Raw genomic sequence first — 22,136 nt, 5'->3', positions numbered from 1 at the left:
CCCTCATCTAGCATGATATTGGCTCTTTTGACTGATAAATCTGAAAAAATAAATACACAATGTTTGATTTAATGTAAAATGAATTGTTTCCCTTTATCTTAAACGTTTCTATGAGCTTTCTTTGAAAGGAATTGGCTTCGAAAACTTCATTTGGTTAGTTTGAACTTAGTTTTATATTTCGGAATAATTTTGTAGTATCATTTAACATCAAATATTGATATGGCTTCTAGGGTATGTGAAAACTTAATGATTTGGTATTTTCTGATATAAGTTCCATGAAAAAAACACAACAGATAAATGTATTACAAATGTACTTTATTTGACATGTATAGACCATAAAACTTCTCCACTTTTACTATAGTATGCCATTGAACACATGTTACAGTTATTGGTATATATTAGTATATCAAATAAAATATCATTTATAAATCATATAACTAATTATCATAATATACATACATTTATAAGATATTTAATTCATAATTTATCTATCTTCCTGTCCTCTGCATTTGTTCATCTATTCTGTTTTTTAGGCAGTAGAAACTTGTTAGCAATTACTTTAAGTAATTTTCATTCTTTCTTGCTCCTAATGATACCCTTTGAAGCCTTTGTGTCATGGCCAAATTGTGAATGTTGCTGTTTTTAAACTTTTTGGGCCCCCCACGGGGTTTCAAATTTCCCAAAAAGGAAATTTTGTTTCCCTTTTTTTGCAAGGGAAAAACTATCTAGAAAAGCTTACAAAAAAGTTTTAGGGGGGTTCTTTTTCCTCTTTGTTTTCACTGGTGTCTAAATTTAAATGCATTTTAAAAAATTTTCCCTTTCCAAACCAAAAAAGGGAAAAGGGACTTTCCCATTTTTTGTTATATTTAAAATTTGTGATAAATGAATTCCCTCCGGGGAAAAATCAGTTTTTACTCACCACGGGGTTTACAGAATTTTGATGTTTCTTCTCCCCCCTTCCATCATTTAATAAGGTTCAGGAAGGCAAAGGGAATTTCATATTTTAAAAATTTTTATCGAAAAAAAAATAAAAAAAGACCATGCCTGTTTTACTTACCCGCATTTAATTTTTAAAGGGCCCCCATAAAATGATTTTTGTTTTACCACGAATTTTTTTTTCAAAAAATTTTAAATCTGTTTTTTTGATAAAAATTAATTTGGAAAACCCTCTAAAATTTAACTTTTTATTTTTTCCTTTAAACCCCAATGCGTTTCTTTTAAAAATTTATTATGGTTTGGGGAAAAACAGGGGTCCAGTTGTATGAAAACACATGGGGGTTCCCAGGATATTAGGACTTTCCCATATTTTTTTTACCCAAGGGAATTTTTACCTATTTTGCTACTTTTTCTTCAGGGAGAAGGGCCTTTTTTAATTCCATGACACTTAAGTTTGGGTTTGCCAAAGGGGAAAAAAACCCCAAGAAGCCCATTTAGATGGATTTTTTGTAGTGTAATGCCCGGGGATAAATGCTCTTAAAAGTCGCTGGAGAATGCCATTGGCAAAAAAATTTTTGAGATTTTAAAAATTTTCATTTTTGTTACTTTAAAATTTTACATTTTTTAAGATTTTTTTTTGTAAAGGTGGGGTAGCTAGCATTTTAGAATTTTTAGAAGCTGTCCACAGAAGTCCAAGAGTTTTACCACCAAATTACAAAAGGAAATAATTACAGATTTTTGAATTTGATATAAATTTTTCCCCTTTATTTTTTCTTGGGTTTTACTTTAAAAAAAAAAATTTTTGTTTAAATTCTATATTTACCCTTTTGTTTCTTTCCCTCTTTTTTCTTTGAATTCTCAAAAAAAATATCAATTTTTTTCTACTGGGGCAAAAAAAAAATCTTTTTTTTAACCCAAATTTAGAAAAAATATTTTGGTACCCCAAACTATATATAAAGGTTTTCTGTGGGCCTTTTTCTTTAACTTGTTGACATCTGACTTAACAAGATAAAGCTCAGATTAACATACTGATATCCTGGAATTTTGAAAATATATTTAATGTTAGCTAAGATAATAGGAGATTCTTAAAAAATTGGCATATTAACTAGAAAAAAACAAACAAGTAAAATTTGAATTGAAACAAATCCAAAAAAATTTGGGCCCATTATTTAAATATTTCGAAAAATGAAACACAAACCCCAATATCAAATTACTAATATTTCTTTTAATAAGTTTAACGTGAAAAGAAACTTAATCACATTATACACAGATGAAAAACGTTTGAATTATACGAAAAACTATTGGTTGGGGATAATTTGGCCGCTCGAGACAAGACAGATTTGACCAATGTCGAGTCTTGTTGAGAAAAAATTCCGAACCGACCGAAGGGAGGCCCAGTATTTTCTACAAACTGTACACAACTTACACACTCCCAAAAAACTGTACGCCAACTGCACCAAAAAAAAAAATTTTGCGTAATTGACTTCATTTTTTTAACATTTCTATTGTTTTTGTACTTCTAATATTTAACGGCAAACCTAACCATGTATATTACCACTGGTTAAACATACTACCGCAAGCAGCGGTACCAATTTACGCGAACCAATAAAACCACTTCACCAATGATTAGACCAGGAGAGAATGGTTCCACAATCCGAGTTAATGTTAATAAATCAGCTAACAGGCAAAGGCTGTACAATGGCAAAGGCAAGGCAATGGCAAGGCAATTTCAAGCGAGGCTAGTTAGGAATTGCCGATACTAAGGGCAAAACCTTTAACGAGTCAACAACAAATTACTGTTAGAGGACCGGGTATAATAATTAGGAAAGTACCCCCGTGTGAGCAATTTAAAATTTAAAACCTACAAGGTAAAGGGTTTCCCTTATTTTTAGGCATTAAACCCCCCCCAAAAAAAAAAGTGCCCCCTAACCAGCAAAAAATATTCGAAAAACAGAATTGGGGGAATACTTTTAAAAATTGGGCGGCCTGCCAAACCCTCAATCAAACAAAAATTTTTTCCCGGGTTTTTATGTAAACCACAAAGAATAAATTGAGCCCAAGGGCCAATTTATTGGCCAAACAGTGTTTTAAATCATCAACAATTACAATCGCTTTTACTATATGCGCCCAAAGGAAAATTAATTTTAGAATTTTATTTCATTTTTAAAATGTAACAATGTTCTTTCAAAACCCTCTGCCATAAAAAATTTAAAGCAAAAATTATAGCAAAACAGTTTATACCACAAACCCGCGCTACAAGCCCTTTGGCATTTTCCGAATTTTTATTTTAAACACATTTTCGGGCACTGTTTTATTTTTAACCAATATTTAACACATTATTTTTATAACTAACCCTTCACACGTCAATAAACATCCTTGTGTGTATTTTGCGGCTCCATAGTTCTAGATTAGTGGCATATTTCTCCCATAATTTTTCCTTGGGAAGTCCACAAAAAACAATTTTTCTATTAACAACAGCCTGCAAAGATAAAAGTCACCAGGCAGTATTCTACATCCAATAAACAATGAACAAACACACGCTTATAACAAGTTGACCAAAATATGTTTAAACCTTGCGTTCCCCCCCCAAAAAACCTTTTAATAAAATGATATGATAACTCAATAAAATGACAGTTATTTATTAATTAGAGCAAACATGGGTGTGGGGGGGGGGGGTAAATGTTTTAATCTAGTCAATCTGTACTTCAGACGTGTAAAGGTGATTTTCTTGCACGGGTTTTTGCCTTATATATGCCATCCGGGTAAACGTTATGCTTCGAGGTAAGAAAAACTATCGAGCGTAACCAGGTAGATTGTGTATCAACAAAATATAGTCAGACGATTTATAAAGCTGACGGGCTTAGCAGCCGATAATATTTACAGCAGGACGATGTTTTTCTTAAAATAAATATAAATGTGAAAATTTATTTTAATCATTAAAAAATAATTTTATTATTTAAATATTCAAAATTGAAAACACAAACCCAATATCAAAAAATTACTAATATTTTTTTTAAAAAGTTTTACGTGAAAAGAAACTTAATCACATTGATACACAGATGAAAAACTTTGAATTATACGAAAAACTATGGTTGGATAATTTGGCCGCTCGAGACAAGACAGATTTGACCATGTCGAGTCTTGTGAGAAAAAAATTCCGACGACCGAAGGGAGGCAGTATTTTCTACAAACTGTACACAACTGTACACAACTCGACAAAACTGTACGCAACTTGTACACAAATAAAATTGCGTAATTGACTTCATTTTTAACATTTCTATTGTTTTTGTACTTCTAATATTAACGGCAACCTACATGTATATACCACTGGTAACATACTACCGCAAGCATCGTACCATTAACGACGAACAATAAAACCACTCACCAATGATTAGACCAAGAGATGAATGGTTCCACAATCCGAGTTAATGTTAAACAGCAACAGCAAAGGCTGTACAATGCAAGGCAAGGCAATGCAAGGCAATAAAGCGAGGCTAGTTAGGAATTGCCGGTACTAAGGGCAAAACCTATTAACGAGTCAAACACAATTACTGTAGACCGTATAATAATTAGAAAGTACCGTGTGAGCATTTTAAAATTTAACCTACAAGGTCAAGGTTCTATCTTTAGGCGATTAGACCAGCCCAAAAACAAGGTGACCCTAACCAGCTAAAAATAATTCGAAAAACATGAATTGCGAATACAATTAAAATTGCGAGGCCTGCCTACCCCTTCAATCGACAGAAAATTTTTTCCGCCACATAAAATTCAACGAATTTAAATCACCCAAAAATTCCATTAATAGATTTTTTTTAGCATAGAATCCTCTTAAATAGTCAAGATAGAACTCTAGACCAACTAAATTTAAATGGACCACCGTCCTCAACGATAAAACGCCGTTTCAAAGTCAATATCTGTTTGACAAATATCAAATTTACTTAAAGGAACTAAACTATGTGTCGACCTAAACGATTTACTCTTTTACGTTTAAGATTCATAGACTTGCTTAATCAAATTTCCCCCCCACACTTCTTCTGGGTAAAATATCAATCCAAATAATGTCAAGCGGACGGAAATGCGTCGTGAAGGTAAGCATACTTCATCCTGTATTGTCCCCTTTAATATCATAGGCCATGAGGAGTGAACTAAATCATTACCCCCTAAATGAATAAGTATAACGATGGAGCAGGTGATAGGAGAAACCTTAGCTTCAATTTCCCCGTCGAAGTGTGGACCATCGCAGACCTCGAACCCCTAGCCCATGGCAATTGTTTGTCCTGGTAGTCTCAAATTTTTCTTTCCCAGTTTGTATTGGCATGATTGCCTTGCCCAGTACGGGATCGAGTCCCGATGAACCCGGAATGTCTAAATATAGAATAAACATGTCTTGAAAATCAAAATAAAAAACTGCCCGAAAATAGCTTATGAAAAAGTTATTTTTTTTTATCAAATGATATATAATAATATATTTTTATCCTAATGTACACATTTTGTACAATCGCTATTCCATTCTACCGGCTTTCATTATAGCTTTTGCAGAACGCCCATAATGGCGAGATCAGTAGGCTCTGCCAATTCTAAAACTATGAGTTTTGTAACAACATCCAAATGACAAGCGGGCTCTTAAAAACGCATTTCGACAAAACTGCTGAAAATTGAGTTTCTCGTTACTGGTGAACTATCGTTATGAATGAATAGAGGGCCCTGGTTTTAGGTCGCATAGAAAGGGCGCAAATTAGATAAGGCAACCTTTACTGGAAACATAAATTGTCCATTTCTTTAGGCAATTTTAGATCTATTACCCGGAACACCGGTTTTATTATTTTTTGAATGACGGAGACAAATAAGCACCTTGCTATTATCTATAATTGATATGTCCGAATTCCATAGTACGTTCCCGACTTTCCAGTACTTTTGGAACGACCAGCTCACTTATGCGAAATAAAACCCAAATATATGCGAATATAAATAATGTGGTAAATAATCTAGTCTCGTAAGCATTGTAGCAACATAATGGTAAACATGTCACATAAAATTTCAAACCTGTTTTTGTTATCGGAGCCCGATTATGCATGTGATTTACGAGATTTTTTTTGCAACCTTCAAGCAGTTTGCTAACCATGAATATTTTTGATATATCGTAAAAACCAGAAAGTTTATGAAAATAATTCAAGCCGGCAACATATGTGGTTAATAGTTTTTGAAGCCATGCCCTCTCAAAACAATACGAAATAAAAAAGACAATATTCTGAATGAAATTGGCCATTGTAATGAACAGATTATATTCGGATAGAAATATCCGAAAAGCGTTCAACGCTGCTATCCGTATGTTGATCTAGTTTTTGGCCAAATTTCCCCCTTTTTAACAATGTTCGAGCCCCTAAATGGGAAACGCTCCAGGGGAATTCGGGGACTGGGTGAGGTTTGATCTCCCTTCCCGGGCAAATTCCTCTAAATTTTTTTTTAAAACTAAAAACGGGGACAATGCATCAAAAAATTACTTTTATTAACGACCGGGACATGAACTTTTTTCAAAAAAATTTTAAATTTTTTCTTTCCAATGCAATACAAGAAAGTCTTACAAGACACATTACTGTTTCGGGCCCTAGACAAACCCTTTAAATTTCAAAAGTTTTACCACGGGGCCAAATTGTTATGGGATTTAAAATCTTTTTTTTTTATTTTAAATTTTAAAAACCCAAAAAAATAAAAAATTGCCACAACAATTTGGAAAACCCCAAAAACAGTTGATATGGGGCCGTAAAAACCGGGCCTGAGTGCCCAACGTTTCTGGCCATTTCCCCTTGGCACCAATGACCTTTGAAACACGTAAATTTCCGAAAACCACAAATTGACACCACCCGCGCTGTCCGAAAAAATAATTCCCTACATCTTCGTTTGAAAACCCAAAATTTTGTCAGAAAACCACAGACACGCCATTATATTTTCTTTAAAATATAAGCCATATTTCAAGTCCCGTCGAACCTCTTTCTTTAATCGTCGCCGGTGTGATATCGACTTTGTAGCCCACAAATTAATTAATTAAAAACTCTAAATTAAAAAGGCGGACCAATAACAAAAGCTCTACAACAAAAAATGGAGTTTGAACCAATTAAAGATTTGTAAATTTTTTAAGAGTTGATTTCGAGTGTGATTGAACACCCTCAAAATTTTTTTTTGATCTTCCTCTATTTTTTCTGACGAATTCTGATTGTCATTTGGTTTGTGTCAACGCTCTAAACCTAAAAAGACTAAAACCTCAGTCGGGCCTTCAGTTTTTTCCGATGCTAAAGGCACACCAAGGCTCTGTCATTGTGTTTTGAAAGATATTTAATGCCTGATTGCAATGATTCTGACGTCCTGTCACCCCTCCAAGAAAATCATCTAAATAATGTATCAATTTAGCTGACGTAAATTTCGATTTAACACTAATGATTCTAAAAATCTTGAAAATCGTTCAAAAGTAATACAGCCTCACTGAAGCACCGAAAGGGAGCGCCTTGTCAAAATATTTATTTATTATCAAAAAACAAAAACCAAAGTAGCTCAAAATCATTCGGGGAATTGGTATTAAACGGTATGCCGCTCTTGATATCTGATTTAAACAAAAAATTTTTACCTAATTTTTTGAATCTTTTTAAACGCTTCATAAAAAAACTTTTGTATTTACTAAAACAAAAACCCTTGAAAAATGAAGCCCTTTAAACAGTTTTAACCGGGGGGATTTATAAATGATGATCATCCTGAATTCCCGGTTTTTTTTCCTTTGGTACTAAACCGATCGGCGACAAAATTAATTTGGGAAAGGGGGCTTTCTTTCAAAAGGGGCCGGGAAACCCTTTTTCCCCTGCCTTTCTCTTTTTTTCTATTTGCTTTTTAATTTAAATTTTAAAACCCTTAAAAGAGATACCAAAAATTTTTTTTGACTCCCCGTGAAAACACGGGGCCCTGTTTTTAAATTTGGGAAAGGGCCTTTGAAAAAAAACCGTTTAATAAAATTTTTGCTTTTTTCTCATTAAACCCCTTTTAAATTTAGAAATTTAAAAGCCTCAACTTTACGGGAAGTTTTTGCCAAAGCGAATGTTTAACATTAGTGCCCAGAAAATGAAATGCCCGGGATTTTTATTATTAACCTTTTGTAATAGCCCCGTCCCCCTTTTACCCCGTTGTTCGAAAATGCCCTGTCCGAGATTTTTGAAATGACAAACTAGTTTGACCCTCTTTAAAAGCTTTGTTTTTTTTGAAAAAATTTTTTTAAATTTGGGAAAATTGATTTGCGGGTGGGGCAAAACCGGGCCAAAAACAGGAAAAAAAAGGAAATTGGGCCAAAAAAACCTTTTTTCCCGCATTAAAGCATTACACGTAAACCTAAAAGGGAATTAATTGGTCACTTTAAAACGGCCCTGATTTGGGTAAAACAGCGCCCCCATAATTTCTTTGGGTTTTTTTTCCCCAAATGATTGAGGAGAAATTTTTAAGCCTGTCTTAGATGAAATTGCTCGTCGTAAGTCCTCCATGAAAGACCACCCTGGCGCGAGGCACAATCTCTGATATTAAAACATATAATGCAAAATTTCATAGATTTTGTTCAGCGTGTGATGATAAATAAAATGGACGCATATATAATAAATGCGTTTTGTCCATTTCTCAATGCAATTGATCTGCTCTTTACATTCTTTTTGAGCGGATTTCTATGTGACCTTCACTATCTAACTTAAACACCGTCCCTTTACAAAATTCTGAAGCTCGACTGCCCCTTTCAATAATAACATCAAATTTACATATTCACCTCTACAAATTTTTTGTTTAAGAGATGTTGGTCACGTGCGCCGCCAAAATCATCATCGGCTAAACGTATTCCAGGCAAAAACATTTAAAATATCGTTGGAATGATTCGCAGTAGAACTATCTAAACCCCACAGATTGTAACATATTGCCACACCCCGTAGAAACATTATTTGCAGCAGAACCAACGTTATCGGTCAAATTTTGTGGAATAATATTCGAAGCCCTTATTATCTGCTCAAAATCTACTACGTTTGACTCACCAGCGTTCGTTTTGCGACACCCTCTCGTCAACAAAATCTTTCAACGGGACCTCTTGCCGTTCGTTTCCTCCCTCTGTTTGAAGGTTGTTGGCTCGGGCTGCCCTGGCGGTGTTGTTCCGCCGACAGTCTTTGTGGACGTACGCATCCGCGGCCACGTGGCATAATTTGGCAATGTAGATAGCAGAATAAATGTTTTAATCTAGTCAATCTGTACTGCAGACGTGTAAAGAGTGAGTTTTGTCTGCACGGGTTTTGCCTTATATATTGCCATACCGGGTACACGTTATGCTCGAGTAAGAAAAAAACTATCGAGCGTAACCAGGTAGATTGTGTATCAACAAAATATAGCAGACGATTTATAAAGCTGACGGAGCAGTATAGCAGACGACTAATATTTACAGCAGACGATGTTTTCTAAATAAAATAAATGAAATTATTTTAATATTAAAATAATTTGTATTATTCTTCAGTCTTTAATGGTTATAAAAGTTAATTTTTAGTGAAAGAAATTATTTAAATTTTAATTTTCCTATATTTCAGCCCAAAATACTCACGCCAGCATTGTTGCCGGGAGAAGAAATTGTTATGGAAGGATTACGGGTTTACCTGCTGCCTGATGGTAGAGATGAGGGTACCGGGGTCACTATGGGTGGCCCCTCCCTCCTGCCAGCGGAGGGAGCCGTATTTCTTACAACTTATAGAATTATATTCAAAGGATCACCTTGTGACCCTCTGGGTAATAAATTTTTATGCATTTAATGTTTCTTTTTTGCTTCCTAAGCAACTGCGCATGACCAGAAAGTCATATGAATGACTCTAACTAGCACAATAAATGGTGTTGGGACTTTAATTCTTAGTTATGCTTAAACTAATATATGATATATAATAATATAATTGTTATATGATTAAAAAAAGTTTAAAATTTGTATAAAAACAAAACCAACATGGTTTAAATGTTTATAAGATATTGTTTGGCAATATTGACCAGAGATTGATTAAATTACATTCTATAATAAGTTATGATTTATTCCTTGACTTAGTATAGTTCTTTTTAAAGTAGTTGTTTAATATACAATAATTTTGCCAACTTTAAAATCCTAAGTTTATTTGGGGAATCCGATAATTCCGACTAAAGGGGTAATTTAATGTTTAAATCAAATTTAAAAAAAAGCCTAGCCCACAAAAAACAAAATTACTTAATGATTTGAAGTTTACAATGTGACAGGTGACATAGATTTTTTCCAACTTACGGACGAAGGAAAGAAGTTAAACGTGAAATATTACAACATTTAAACCAGTGGTTACAGGAGGGACTTCAACTGCGCTCAAATATCTTCCAGGTATTTAAACATCTTCTCTTGTTGAAATACATGATGAAAAATTAACAAGTTCTTCATAATGTGTTCCATCATTATATCAGTAAGAGCTAGAAGTCAAAATAGAATGTATGATGTACTACTTTGTTTACATTTGCTACTCTTATGATAAACAATTCCACATTTAGCGCTACTTTCTTCTGATAACAAACATGTAACATTCTCTTAAAAATGATCACTATTTAAATGATATAAAACTTCTTTTTTCCCTTTCGAAAGAAGTATAAAAAACCTGTTTCTGAAGCATAATATACCTTAACCCATTACTTCATGAGCATAATGTGAAGAATGGCTGTTTTCATTGAAAAGTCTCCCGTTACAAGTTCAAATTGATATAAAACTATAAAAACTGCTTCAATAAAACTATAAAAACTGCTTCAATACTGATCAAACTTGGCACAAATGTTAACTAGACCATTGCCTTTGCAACAACATGTTCGGGTTTAAATTTCCTATTACCATGGCAATGGGGGGGACATCTCAAAATTGCCAAAAATCACTATTTTGCGTTGATTTTTTCCATCAAAATTGATTTCAAAGTCCAGCAACTTCTCAATGGATTGAGATAGAGTCAAATGCTTTTCAGCGTTGGTTACACGTTACTTTATGATCGGTCTGGGGTCATTTTTAGCCTCTCACAAGTCCAAAATTTTCTTGGCGATGAGGGGGAGTGCCGCCCCCCATTCAAACCCCCCAAACCATTTGAGATAACAGAAAGGGAGGGGGTGAAAAAGGCGTGTATATCGCGTAATGGGTTAAAACAGTTTATTACACATGTAGTTATATTCTAAAAACAGTGGTTAAAACTCAATTGTTTAATGTTTTAGCTGTTGAAGATAGCATTTGATGAGGAAGTGGTTGGAGATAATGTGGAGACGTTTAGAAAACTAGTCAATAAATTTCGCAATCCAGCAAGTGTCTTTCAAACGTTCGCATTTACTGGACACGCCATCTCCCAACCTACGACTCTGCATAAACAGAAAGAGAAAAATAAAACATTAAAGTAAGTTTTCAGATTTTATGATAAGCCTTTGATAAATATATTTATAAATTCTGAACTGAGACGATTTTTTTTACGGTTATGTTAAAGAAGTAAGAAATCTCTATGATGGTTTTATGGTTTTTGATGATTTTATGGTTTTTAATGATTTTATGGTTTGAACTTTAGTTGTTTTCAAATTGTTTTTTGATTGCACATACAATATAGGTGATTCAATACAGTATCTAGAATTAATGCCTGAAGCTTATAATCTTCAATATTGTTATGTTTTAGGCATTTTGCCAAAAAGACTTTGATGAAAACTGCCAAGAAAGCAGGAATAAAAACCAAACAAAGTTCAAGACAGAAAACCAAATATATTTTACCCACAACACCTATGAGGGGGCGGAGTTTAACACCAAGGTCATCTGACAGCGAATCAGAAGGAGGCCGACCTGGTAGTGAGGTCTTTGATGACTTGTCAAGTAAATATTTTACTTACATATACTCTTCATTTGTTAATAGTGCTATAAATGATTTGTCCCACCAGATGAACACTTACCATTCTAAGTTACGATTCTTACGATTCAGCCAAAATCATTTTTTCATATTTTGGGAAAATTTCAAATAGGTACTGACTGAAAAGAGAATAATGCAGATTTTGGTGTGTGCTGGTTAAATGATAAAGAATCCACTGCAGACAGCATGCTAAAATTTAAACAGATTTTATACTAACTGTTAGCAGCACAATTTTAGCTCTCTTATAAATAAGCAAATCGCTTTGTCTACTGATATACTATTACTGTTGTAATTTATGGGGGAACAATAGAATACAGGTTGCTAAGCACCATGCTTACATATCGTGTATATATTTTCATACACAAGTAATTAAGAAAATATTTTCCTTAACAGTAGTGGATGAGCACGAGTATGAATCCAATCTGACTGCTGATCCAAAGAATCTGGAGAAGTTATTAGAGCGTGCAGGGTACCAGGACTATGTGAGACAAGGTCTAGGTAGTCTGTCTATAGCCTCACAGAGAGATAGAGCAAACCAGGAACCATTCAGAATATCATCTGTTAATGCCAACTTCTCAGTATGCAGGAGGTAGGTGTAGAACTTTTGAAGTTAGGGGTTAGTTTATATAGAATTTTCTAAGTTAGATTTATGTTGGAAGCTGTAAGCTTATTGAAATACTCTAATATATATTCCTGGATCCAATCAGTACCAAGTGTAAAGTTTCTTGCTCTTGGAAATGTCATTTTGTCCCCAACAGGGTTTGAACCTACACGGTCAGCAATTCTTAAATTACAAATCCTAAATGTTAACTGCTCGACCACACTGTCGCTCTGAAAGTGATTTTGACTTGCTCAATAGTATTGAGGCTGGCATGTTTGCACTTTGATCTGTCTGATCAAGTTCTGTTCTCTGTTTGTTTCCTGGTTTTGAGAATTTAATGCTGAAAACCCTATCATTAACAATGGATTGTTCTAAATTCAAAGTAGGACAAGCCCATTATAGAAATTAAGCGGGTTTAGGTGGAAACTCGAGATAGGAATAAGCAACGAAGAAAAAAACTTGATGTATTTGTAATAAATGAAATAAGTATTAGTAAGGATTTTCTTGTATTATATTGTTACAGTTACCCACCATTATTTGTTGTGCCACAATCAGTTCCCGATGACAGTATACGAAGGTTTGCTCGCACTCACAGACAATGCAGGTAAGTTGTAACTTAATACAAAAATTACAGCATTTCAAAAGGGGTGCTAGTTAGATCTTTGGGTAAGGCCAGATTTCTCTGTTAAAATTGATCTTGGCATTGAGTCTTAAGATCATTTGTTTCTCTCTGCTGTTTCAGAAATCATGTGGGATTAGTAGTCAGTCACTTGCGGAGATATATTGATGACTACTAATTTATTATCCTGTAAACTGGTTATGTGAACTTAAGGCTGAAATGTGACCAAAAATTTGTTAAAGTGAGTGTAAAAACCAGACAAAGAAATAAACACTTGTTAATTGTAACTGTAGCCCCAGCCCTATGTTTATAGTAGGGACTTTAAGTTTTACATTATCAAAATACAATGCCTTGATAGTAAAATATATTTCCTACTATTTTGGCCCCTTAACAAAATTACTGTGCAGGGATAGATGGTGTTGTCACAAACAAAGACCCCAGGACTAGGTAATGTTTTTGGCTTTTATGGCATAAAAGCAAAACTACCACATTGACTTGAGCTGTAAATGATACAGGAATAGATGGTTTTGTTATAAACAATGTTGTTTTTATATTGTTACAGATTCCCTGTCATTACGTGGAGACACAGTAGGACGAAAGCATTGTTGTTACGAGCCAGTAGTTTCCATAGTAGAGGCTTGATGGGCATGTTAAAACACAATTCCTCCGGAAGTATGTACTCTCATTATAACTTAAAACTGTCTGAAATTCCTTATTTGACCTCATTTGATGGTTGTTATAATGATATTGTTAAGAAAAAATGAGTAATTTTTTAAGTCAAAATTAAGATAAAGTCATTGCCAATTTAAGACAAGAAAAAAAATGTTTTGAAAGAGCTGTTGCAAGATTTATTTAGAAAAAAAAAAAACATCAGCCCTGTTCAAATGAAAATCTTTTTACAGATTCATATGCAGTTAAGTATGATTTGTGACAAACTTTGTTAGCAGAATTAGGAATAAAATATATATCTGAAACTATTACAGGTACAACAAGTGGGGAGACTACCTCCAGTGTAGAACAGGAGAAATATTTCAAAGTTTTAGTAGCAGCAACGCCTAACAGTGCACGGACGGGATCATATAAGACTTCGTTCAGTGACTCGCTAGATAGCCTCGATAGTCTGATGATGTCCGGTGCCACTGGGGAATCTCTAGCTATACCAGAAACACCGGATCCTCTACGTAGAACCCACCATAGGTAACCAAGATAATTGTAATATTAATGTAAAGGCATTACTTAGAGAATAGATATCAATTTTGAGTGTACTGTAATAGAATAATGCATGGTATTAGTTCAAATGCGCAGGAATATAATCACAAAGGCCAATAGCCCTTATTGAATGATTACAAAGCATTTGAACGATAAACCAAGCATATTTGTACTATGATGAATGACAAATAAATATTAATTTCCATTCTTACGTGCTAATTAAAAAAGAAAATTGATAAAACTATGTTGAACTACAATAGCTTAGAAGTAATTTTCCTGATGTCATTTGATTTTTATTGACGTCATGTGACTTGTAAGCATTAGTTTTTTATGCTTTGCATATATTGTGTAATAATGCACTTGATTGCCCTATCTGTTTGATAAGGAAATAATGTGAAGAGTATTAGAATGTGTAGTTTATCATTTACTAGATCAAAATGTCCAAGTAACAGTTAACAAAATTGATACTTGAGTACTCGAAAGGAAAAAAGTATCATGTCATTTTTTGTGTAAATATGATAATAATGAAGTGAAAAAAAAAAAAATATTCCTAACTTGTTAAATTCAGTCAAGACATTTGTATGAGGTAGGAAAATGTTATTACAAATTAACAAATTGTTCAAGTCTTAAATGTGCCGATCAACTGTTTGACAGGACATGTGTGCATTTTTTTTTTTCAAAGTTCATGTACATATTTTAGGCACATAGAAATTATTCTATTATTTAAGCAAGAATGTCAGTGGTTCTACTCGCGTGCCTATTCATGCCTGAAATAATGCATGAAGTGTCACCTAAGGTCTTCCCCAACCAGTAAAGCTGGAAAGTTGCAATATGACCTATACTGTGTTTGGTGCCACTTAATAACCAAAAAATAATAATAATCTCATTTAGAAAATAGAAATACATTATGAAGCTTGGATGATATTTATGTTGTTTTTGCAGCAGTAACAAGAACAGAAGCAGTTTAAAACTAAAAGGTCAATGTAAGTATGATTTAGAAACATTTATATGAGTAATCTCCCCTTTTTATTATGATGAATATTTATATCCAAGTCTTATTTTTTAATTTCAACAACAGTCAAACTTGTGTTGAATGACAGTAAATGAATACAATTATATACATATACCCACATTTTGAAGCCAGTATTTTGGGTTGTTACAATGAGGGGGAGAATATTAGCCGTTGTATTATTTCAATCAACTGGCAGTTTTTTGGGTTTAAGTGTGATATGGTCTTTATAAAGAAGATGGTCTTTAAACACAGGTTTGGCTGTTATTCACAAGTTTCCTGTTATTACTGATTCACCAACTTGTTTGTTTAAAATAGAAGTCATTCACTTTGTTTTTAATGCAGTCTTAAAACGAAGTTCTTTGTATAAAAGTACTGTTGTTTTATTTTTTTCTTTGCTTTAAAAAACAGCTTCTGAATTTCCTTCAGTACTTTATTATCATGGATCTGAAGATGCAGTGCTTTAATTTAAATATGACATTGTATTACAATGTAGGCTTACTTTAAAAAATGACGATGAAGAAACTGTTAGCAAAGTGTATACAGTTCAATGAAAACTGACGTGTTTATTAATTTATTTAGTATTTTTTTGTGCCTTTGTGAAAGAAAGTGTTGAATTGTTACATTGTTTATACTAATGATGTAATACTGTTTTTATCTGTATTTTCATGCGATCAGATCAGTGCATTATGGTAGATATATGTTGTGTAGACGTCTGTAATTATAGTATTCTATGACCACTCTATCTCTCTGTTTTTATATATGTGAACCCCATTACATGCATGTATAACATGCACAATTCATGTATACATACAATATTAAAGATATGATATAATTAAGTATTACACTACAGTATTAATCATATGCATATAATTATTATTTTCATATTATTATATATTTGCAACATTTGTATAATATATAAACTGGATATATAAAATCCATAAAAATGGAATCATTAGTCTGTGACATTTGAAAATGGTGTAAACCTTGACGCATAATACCTTAGCTGATTTATATAAATAGTAGATGCACAAAGAGCCCCTCAGTAGATAGACAAAATCATCTCATTAAGATGGACAAAAGCCCTTCAACAATTGGACAAAATCCCCTCGATAAACTGCAAAGTGCCCAACAGTCCTTGAAAATGATTTTGATAAGTTTTTGTCCCAGAATCAGACTTGTATTTCAGAATTTTTAGTCCTGAGGTCCCAGACTTTATTATTGGACGGTTTTAAGGTCAAAGTAGGTCAACTTTATGCTGCTATCAGTTAGCATAGAATGTGTTAATGCATACATTCAATTATTAAGATACTGATATTAATTTTCAATTATAGAAAATAAAAGTAGCGAGCAAATAAAGCTACTTTCTGATCTTGTCTCCTATTATTTCTTTGCAACCTTATGCACTTTTTGATGACATGACCTATGACTGAAACTTTGACAATTTAACAAAAAAAAACGGCAAGATTTGATGGCTAGATAATGATAAAAGTTTTTAAAATTATGAGTATAATATAGGTTTAAACCTTTACATATACATTTAATTGACACCATTTATAACCCCTAAAAATAAGACATTATATGTATTCTTTCAAGTGTGATAGCCCTTTTTTTTCGAAAGAAGTTAGTTAATATATCCTTTTTCATTAGTTATTTATGACTTTTCTATCTTTGTTTTAAATAAGGTGGATGGATATTTCATCTCTTTAGATGTAAAAGTAGTGTACCCTTTCCATGATTTTTTTTTTCCTCATCATTTGATGCTGAAGGGTCAAGGGCATTCCAAAGAGCACCTTTCAATTTCATTTCTTGTATAGTTATGTATAATATACAATGACCAAGAAACAATAATATAAGATACATTTATGTTTTTCCATAAATTAGTCAGACACAGTGTTTTAATGATAACTGTCCTAATCAAACATTTTATAAATAGAATGAGAGATAACTTCTGTTAAAAAATAACTTGTAAACATATTCATTCCCATTTAAATGCACTTTACAGTTGGTGATAATTATTGCTTAGATTATTTTTTATCTAACTTTATTGTTTGTTGTTTATTTTGGTCTTTTTCTGAATTATTTTTTTACATACTCTCTTTATATTATGTGGTAAAAGTGTTGATGTTTTTTGTTTTTTTTTTCAAATTAATACTGAAAAATTTATGCATACTGATGCTAAATATAGATATTCTGTATCTGATACATGTTTTTATGTTGCTCCCTATGTACAGCTGACACTGGAGATTTCGTGGGTCTTCATTTGTCCGGAGATGCCACGCCCAACACTGTTCGTAGAAGTATGTTCTCCCGCGCAGTTGACACGTTACGCTCGAGCGGCGGGAAGGGAGGCAACCGTATGGATTGTTGTTGCTATTTATATATACATATACTTAGTCTAAGACCTTGTGCAAGTTCTACTCTGTAAAGCTGCCTGTTTTGCGATAAAAAAAAAGAATTATATTTGCCGTCTGCTGTCAAATCTTTCTGTTTTTGTTTTGGAACAAGGTGCTAAATGCTAGATTAGCTAAAATGTCTTAAAACGAACATTTCCTTTCGATAACTTGTACTCTTTGTTTCATCTTGAATTCATATTAAACCTTCATTTGTTTGAAATTGTTCTTTCTCGGTATCATGTAGAGGCTTTGATAAATCTGATAATATATTTAGCTGCATTAACTCTGCTACCATTCTTTCGAAACTTGCATTTTGCTTTCTCGAGGGAAAAAATCATTTTCTTAACTTTCATGCATTATATATATATATACATCTGTAGCAAAAAAAAACATATTCAAATTTTTATAAAAAATCAACAAAATACGGTAAAACTTGCTTAACGTCTTATGCTATTGATCAGCTTTAATTGAAATATTTATTCATGCTGTACAAATATGTAGATGTGAGGCTGGTTGTGACAAGATGGCTGCTTACCTGCACTTGAAAACACCCGCTATACTCCCCACCCACTGTACCACACCCACTTGCTTTTATTATCCCACAGATTTTATTATAGGAATCTATTTAATTTACTGATTTTATGCAAAAGCAAACTTATTTTTTGACATTGTTTCTTTTTATTTTCAGTCATGCCTTTTTTTTTTAAAATAAATTTACCAGCAAAATTATGCTATTTAAATTATTTATGTAGATATATTTGCAGGCCTTTATAGAATAGAGATAAATATTTTATTTATTATTTATTTTTGTTGATATTTTTCAGCTTTAATGGTAGCATTACATTAAGAGATACAAATCGTCAAATCAATTACAATAACACATTTTTCCAGGAAATATCTTGAAAATTCATCAAAAGTCTCAGGAAAAATTATTTTATTAATGTTATACTAGGTACTTATTTCAGAAGGAGTAGTCTATTGAAATACACATTATAAATGTCTTTTAGTATTACAGAATTTTAAAACTGACCATTCTTGGTATCTGTTTAGTGTAGAGTAAATATTTTATGTCCATCAACATTCTATGTTGTATATTACAAAAAAACAACAACAAAAAGAATGCGCTAAAGCAACTCTTTAAGTGTTTGTAATTTGGTCTTATTTTAATGTTATGATTACTTTGAAGTTTTCATTGTCAAAGAAAAGAAACAAAACAACACCACACATTTCATTATATATTTTACCACAAATTTAGCATAAAGATTTGTTATTGTACAAAAAAAAATCATTAATTTTCTTCCAAGAAAATTGCCTGCATTGTTGAGTTATGCTTGCGTTAGAAATTTTGTTTAGACATAAAATTAGACATAGAACTGCCTGCGTTATAATTTTCTTGACATAAAACTGCTTGCATTGCCATGACTTACTTGTCGCACATTTCATTTACATTGCATTTTTTGAAAAGATCGCAACGTTTTAATTGTTTATACTTTATTTGAGATGACATCTAGAAAAGAGACAAGCTTTTCTTTGAAATGATTCCACATTCTATTGTTTTCTTTTTTTCTCACAGAGGCTTGCGAACATTTTTTTTCAATAATAGCATATTTTTTAGTAAAATGATAATAATCTTATATTAACTTTACAATTTTTATTATTTTCAATATTTTATTCATTCTATATAAACAATGGAACAATGACTTAAATTAAATAATAATACAAGTAGAGAAATGCTGATTTAGCCTACATAGTTTACTTTTGCTTGGCTCAATATTGTTACATTAATATATTTAATTGAAAAAAAAATTAAAATAAAATTGATTGAAATTAAAAACAAAAAATTGAAAAAAAATTCTTTCTGTGAGTAGAAATCATTATTATCATTGTTATCATTATTATGTAAAAACAAGGTCTCATCCAAGATTCTTTTATGTTCTTTACATTTTTTTTCCTAGAAAGATTAATTTTAGATTTTGAATATTGAAAATTTGTCTAAGGTAAAATGAAGGATAAGAAGAAACAACTTGTTTTACAATTATGAGAACTGCAGTGGCTGTGTTTTGAAATTGATATAAAAAAATTATTGTACTTAAGAATAGTGGAATTTTTTTGAAGAAGTTAATAAATAATTCTAAGTAAATCTAAAAACACAGGCGAGCAATTCAGTCCCCTTTGGTACATCTTGTAGCTATCACAATTTAGAATCACAATTAACTTTTACCCTACTGGCAGCAACTGAATTTACTTATGTGACCAGTGAAGAACAAGATCTGTGCCATCTGATCGTGGTCTGCACTGTTTGCTATTCATTCATAAATTGTTTTGAAATTTTCCTCAAAAAACGATGAATGGTTTTGTCCAGATTGAAAGTGGGGACAAGTCCACATAGAATAAATAGGGGTGTAAGGGTTAAGATATTATCATGTATATAACTATCATGCTTTATTCATAGATGCATAGTTTATACTAAGACGTGTATTACATTTTGCAGTTGGGAAGCGGCGGCTGGCAGCTAGCTTAGATGGTACTATAACACGAACATTATTTTGTCGTTCATCTTACACATACTGTCGCATATATATGCATAAAATAACATGGCTACATAGAGATGTGTATCTTCTAATGAAATCATCGAAACCGTTTATTGTTTTTGTATGCAAACTATATTTCAAATAGGAAATCTTGATTAGTTTCTGTGGCCGAGGGGCAAAGGTCACATGATTTAAAATCAATAGCTCTTACATGGGTGTTAGAGATAAAATTTTCACAAGAAACCTCGGGAGTCTTCCATACAAGTAAGTTTTCTAGTTACCTTATGTAAGATCAATGGTCCTGTTTAAGCGCGAAGTTTGTGCCTCAAATAATGCATCGAGGGAACCCCGAATTCTCAATACGCTAGTAATGCTGGCATTATGCCAGGTGACCTTTTACATGTATATGGTTGTCAAATGAGACTTAATCTCCAACAAGAAAAGGTGAAATATCATCTTCACAATATCTTCATCTTCATGTATTTTATATTAGAAGGTATACATCTCTTTCTTTGAAAGCTTTGAACACCTAACACAGAATTGCTTTATGTTACAATCATGTATAATAAAACAATGTTCTGTCAGCATATACATGTATGTTCTCACTAGATAAACACTTTCATGTATTGACAACTTTCATATACAAATTTCATTACTCTTCTCATAATAGAAATGTACTGCTCATACTTTTTGTACAGCTTTATATTCATCATCACATGCAAAAAAAATCCTTTGAACATGAACAATTTTTGTGCCCCCACGATAGTGGCGGGCATTTAGATTTACCCTTGTCCGTCTGTCCGTCCGTCCGTCTGTCCGTCCGTCTTCACGCTCTGATACTTATGTGGCTATAATTAAGCTTGTATGACATTAATGTGGCTAAAATCTTTTAAGTGGCTAACCCCATAAAAGATTTCTATAGACATCATTTTTCTAACTTTAAGTGGCTTGATATCAACATTTTATTCTTCTAGCCACTCAAAAATTGGGTATGTTAAATTTCCATGCTATGGACGTCCAATATCAGTCCATAGCGTGGTATGTAGCATTAGCCTCCCTTAGATAATTTTCGCCGATTTCGGTAATTTCGCGTCTTTCCGGTAATCATCGTGTATTTTTTTGGTGCGCATGCGCAGTAAAAAAGCACATTTCTCGCCGAAATGGGAAGGAAACGTAAATTGGTGGACAAAAAGTAATTCACATAATGTGAGAGTGGATATCTATATTTTTGGTTTTACAATCACTTAATATTTTTGCTTCCAAAAGTACTTGAAATTGTGTAATGCAGTATAGATAGATACAGTCATAGTGAATTGTCACATATTTTTCGCGTGGACGAATTTTGCGCGGAAACATTGCCTTCCATGTTTGCATTTTTTGTCCCACCAGTATTCATATCGGACATTAAGCATGTACATAGATTTGATAACGGATTTTCTTATTTTGCTAAACGATAACTGGGGTGTTTTTACGTTAGTAAATCTGATGATGGAAGACTCTCATGATTTTTTTCAGATGTTTTGGGATCGTTGTCGTAGGTGTTAAATATTATGGACAGCAGTAAAAATTTCATAAATATTTTAGAGACGAGAATACTGTTTGAGATTTCAACATAATAATACTTGACATGGACCTGCTGTAATTTTTTGATAATCTAGATTTAGAAAATATTTTTTCAAGTGAATTTAGGTTATAAATTTCAGACATGGGATGTGAAATTGTGCAGTTCTGAATCAAATCATCAAAAAAGGTTGTGCCATTCATTGATGTTGCGAAAAGTATTCAGACAAACAAAGGACAAAAGAAAAAACTTTTTGATCTCGAAAGACCAAATATAATTTTCAAACAGTCACAAAAAAAAAATGAAATAATTTAGGAAGTTCGAGACCATCATCGGAAAGCATTAAAAAAAG

General features: G+C 32.7%; 1 protein-coding gene across 1 annotated transcript in view; it reads left to right on the top strand.

Annotated features, from left to right (window-relative positions):
* The window catches only part of LOC132743498 (myotubularin-related protein 13-like), a 69,653-nt gene extending 49,079 nt beyond the window's left edge, over positions 1-20,574 (top strand). The window contains 12 exon segments of the mRNA XM_060732022.1: positions 1,582-1,642; positions 9,512-9,739; positions 10,216-10,324; positions 11,188-11,363; positions 11,634-11,824; positions 12,252-12,447; positions 12,983-13,063; positions 13,641-13,750; positions 14,062-14,275; positions 15,230-15,270; positions 17,531-17,653; positions 20,184-20,574. Of these exon segments, the coding sequence (XP_060588005.1) occupies positions 1,582-1,642; positions 9,512-9,739; positions 10,216-10,324; positions 11,188-11,363; positions 11,634-11,824; positions 12,252-12,447; positions 12,983-13,063; positions 13,641-13,750; positions 14,062-14,275; positions 15,230-15,270; positions 17,531-17,653; positions 20,184-20,368 (1,715 nt within the window). The 3' untranslated portion in view covers positions 20,369-20,574.
* Positions 20,575-22,136: the final 1,562 nt, after the last annotated feature.

Source organism: Ruditapes philippinarum, unplaced genomic scaffold (genome assembly GCF_026571515.1).
Source record: "Ruditapes philippinarum isolate M1 unplaced genomic scaffold, ASM2657151v2 ctg258_1_1_1_1, whole genome shotgun sequence".
Lineage (NCBI taxonomy): Eukaryota > Metazoa > Mollusca > Bivalvia > Venerida > Veneridae > Ruditapes > Ruditapes philippinarum.
Note: the sequence above shows the minus strand (reverse complement) of the source record. Positions and strands in the feature narration are given on the sequence as shown.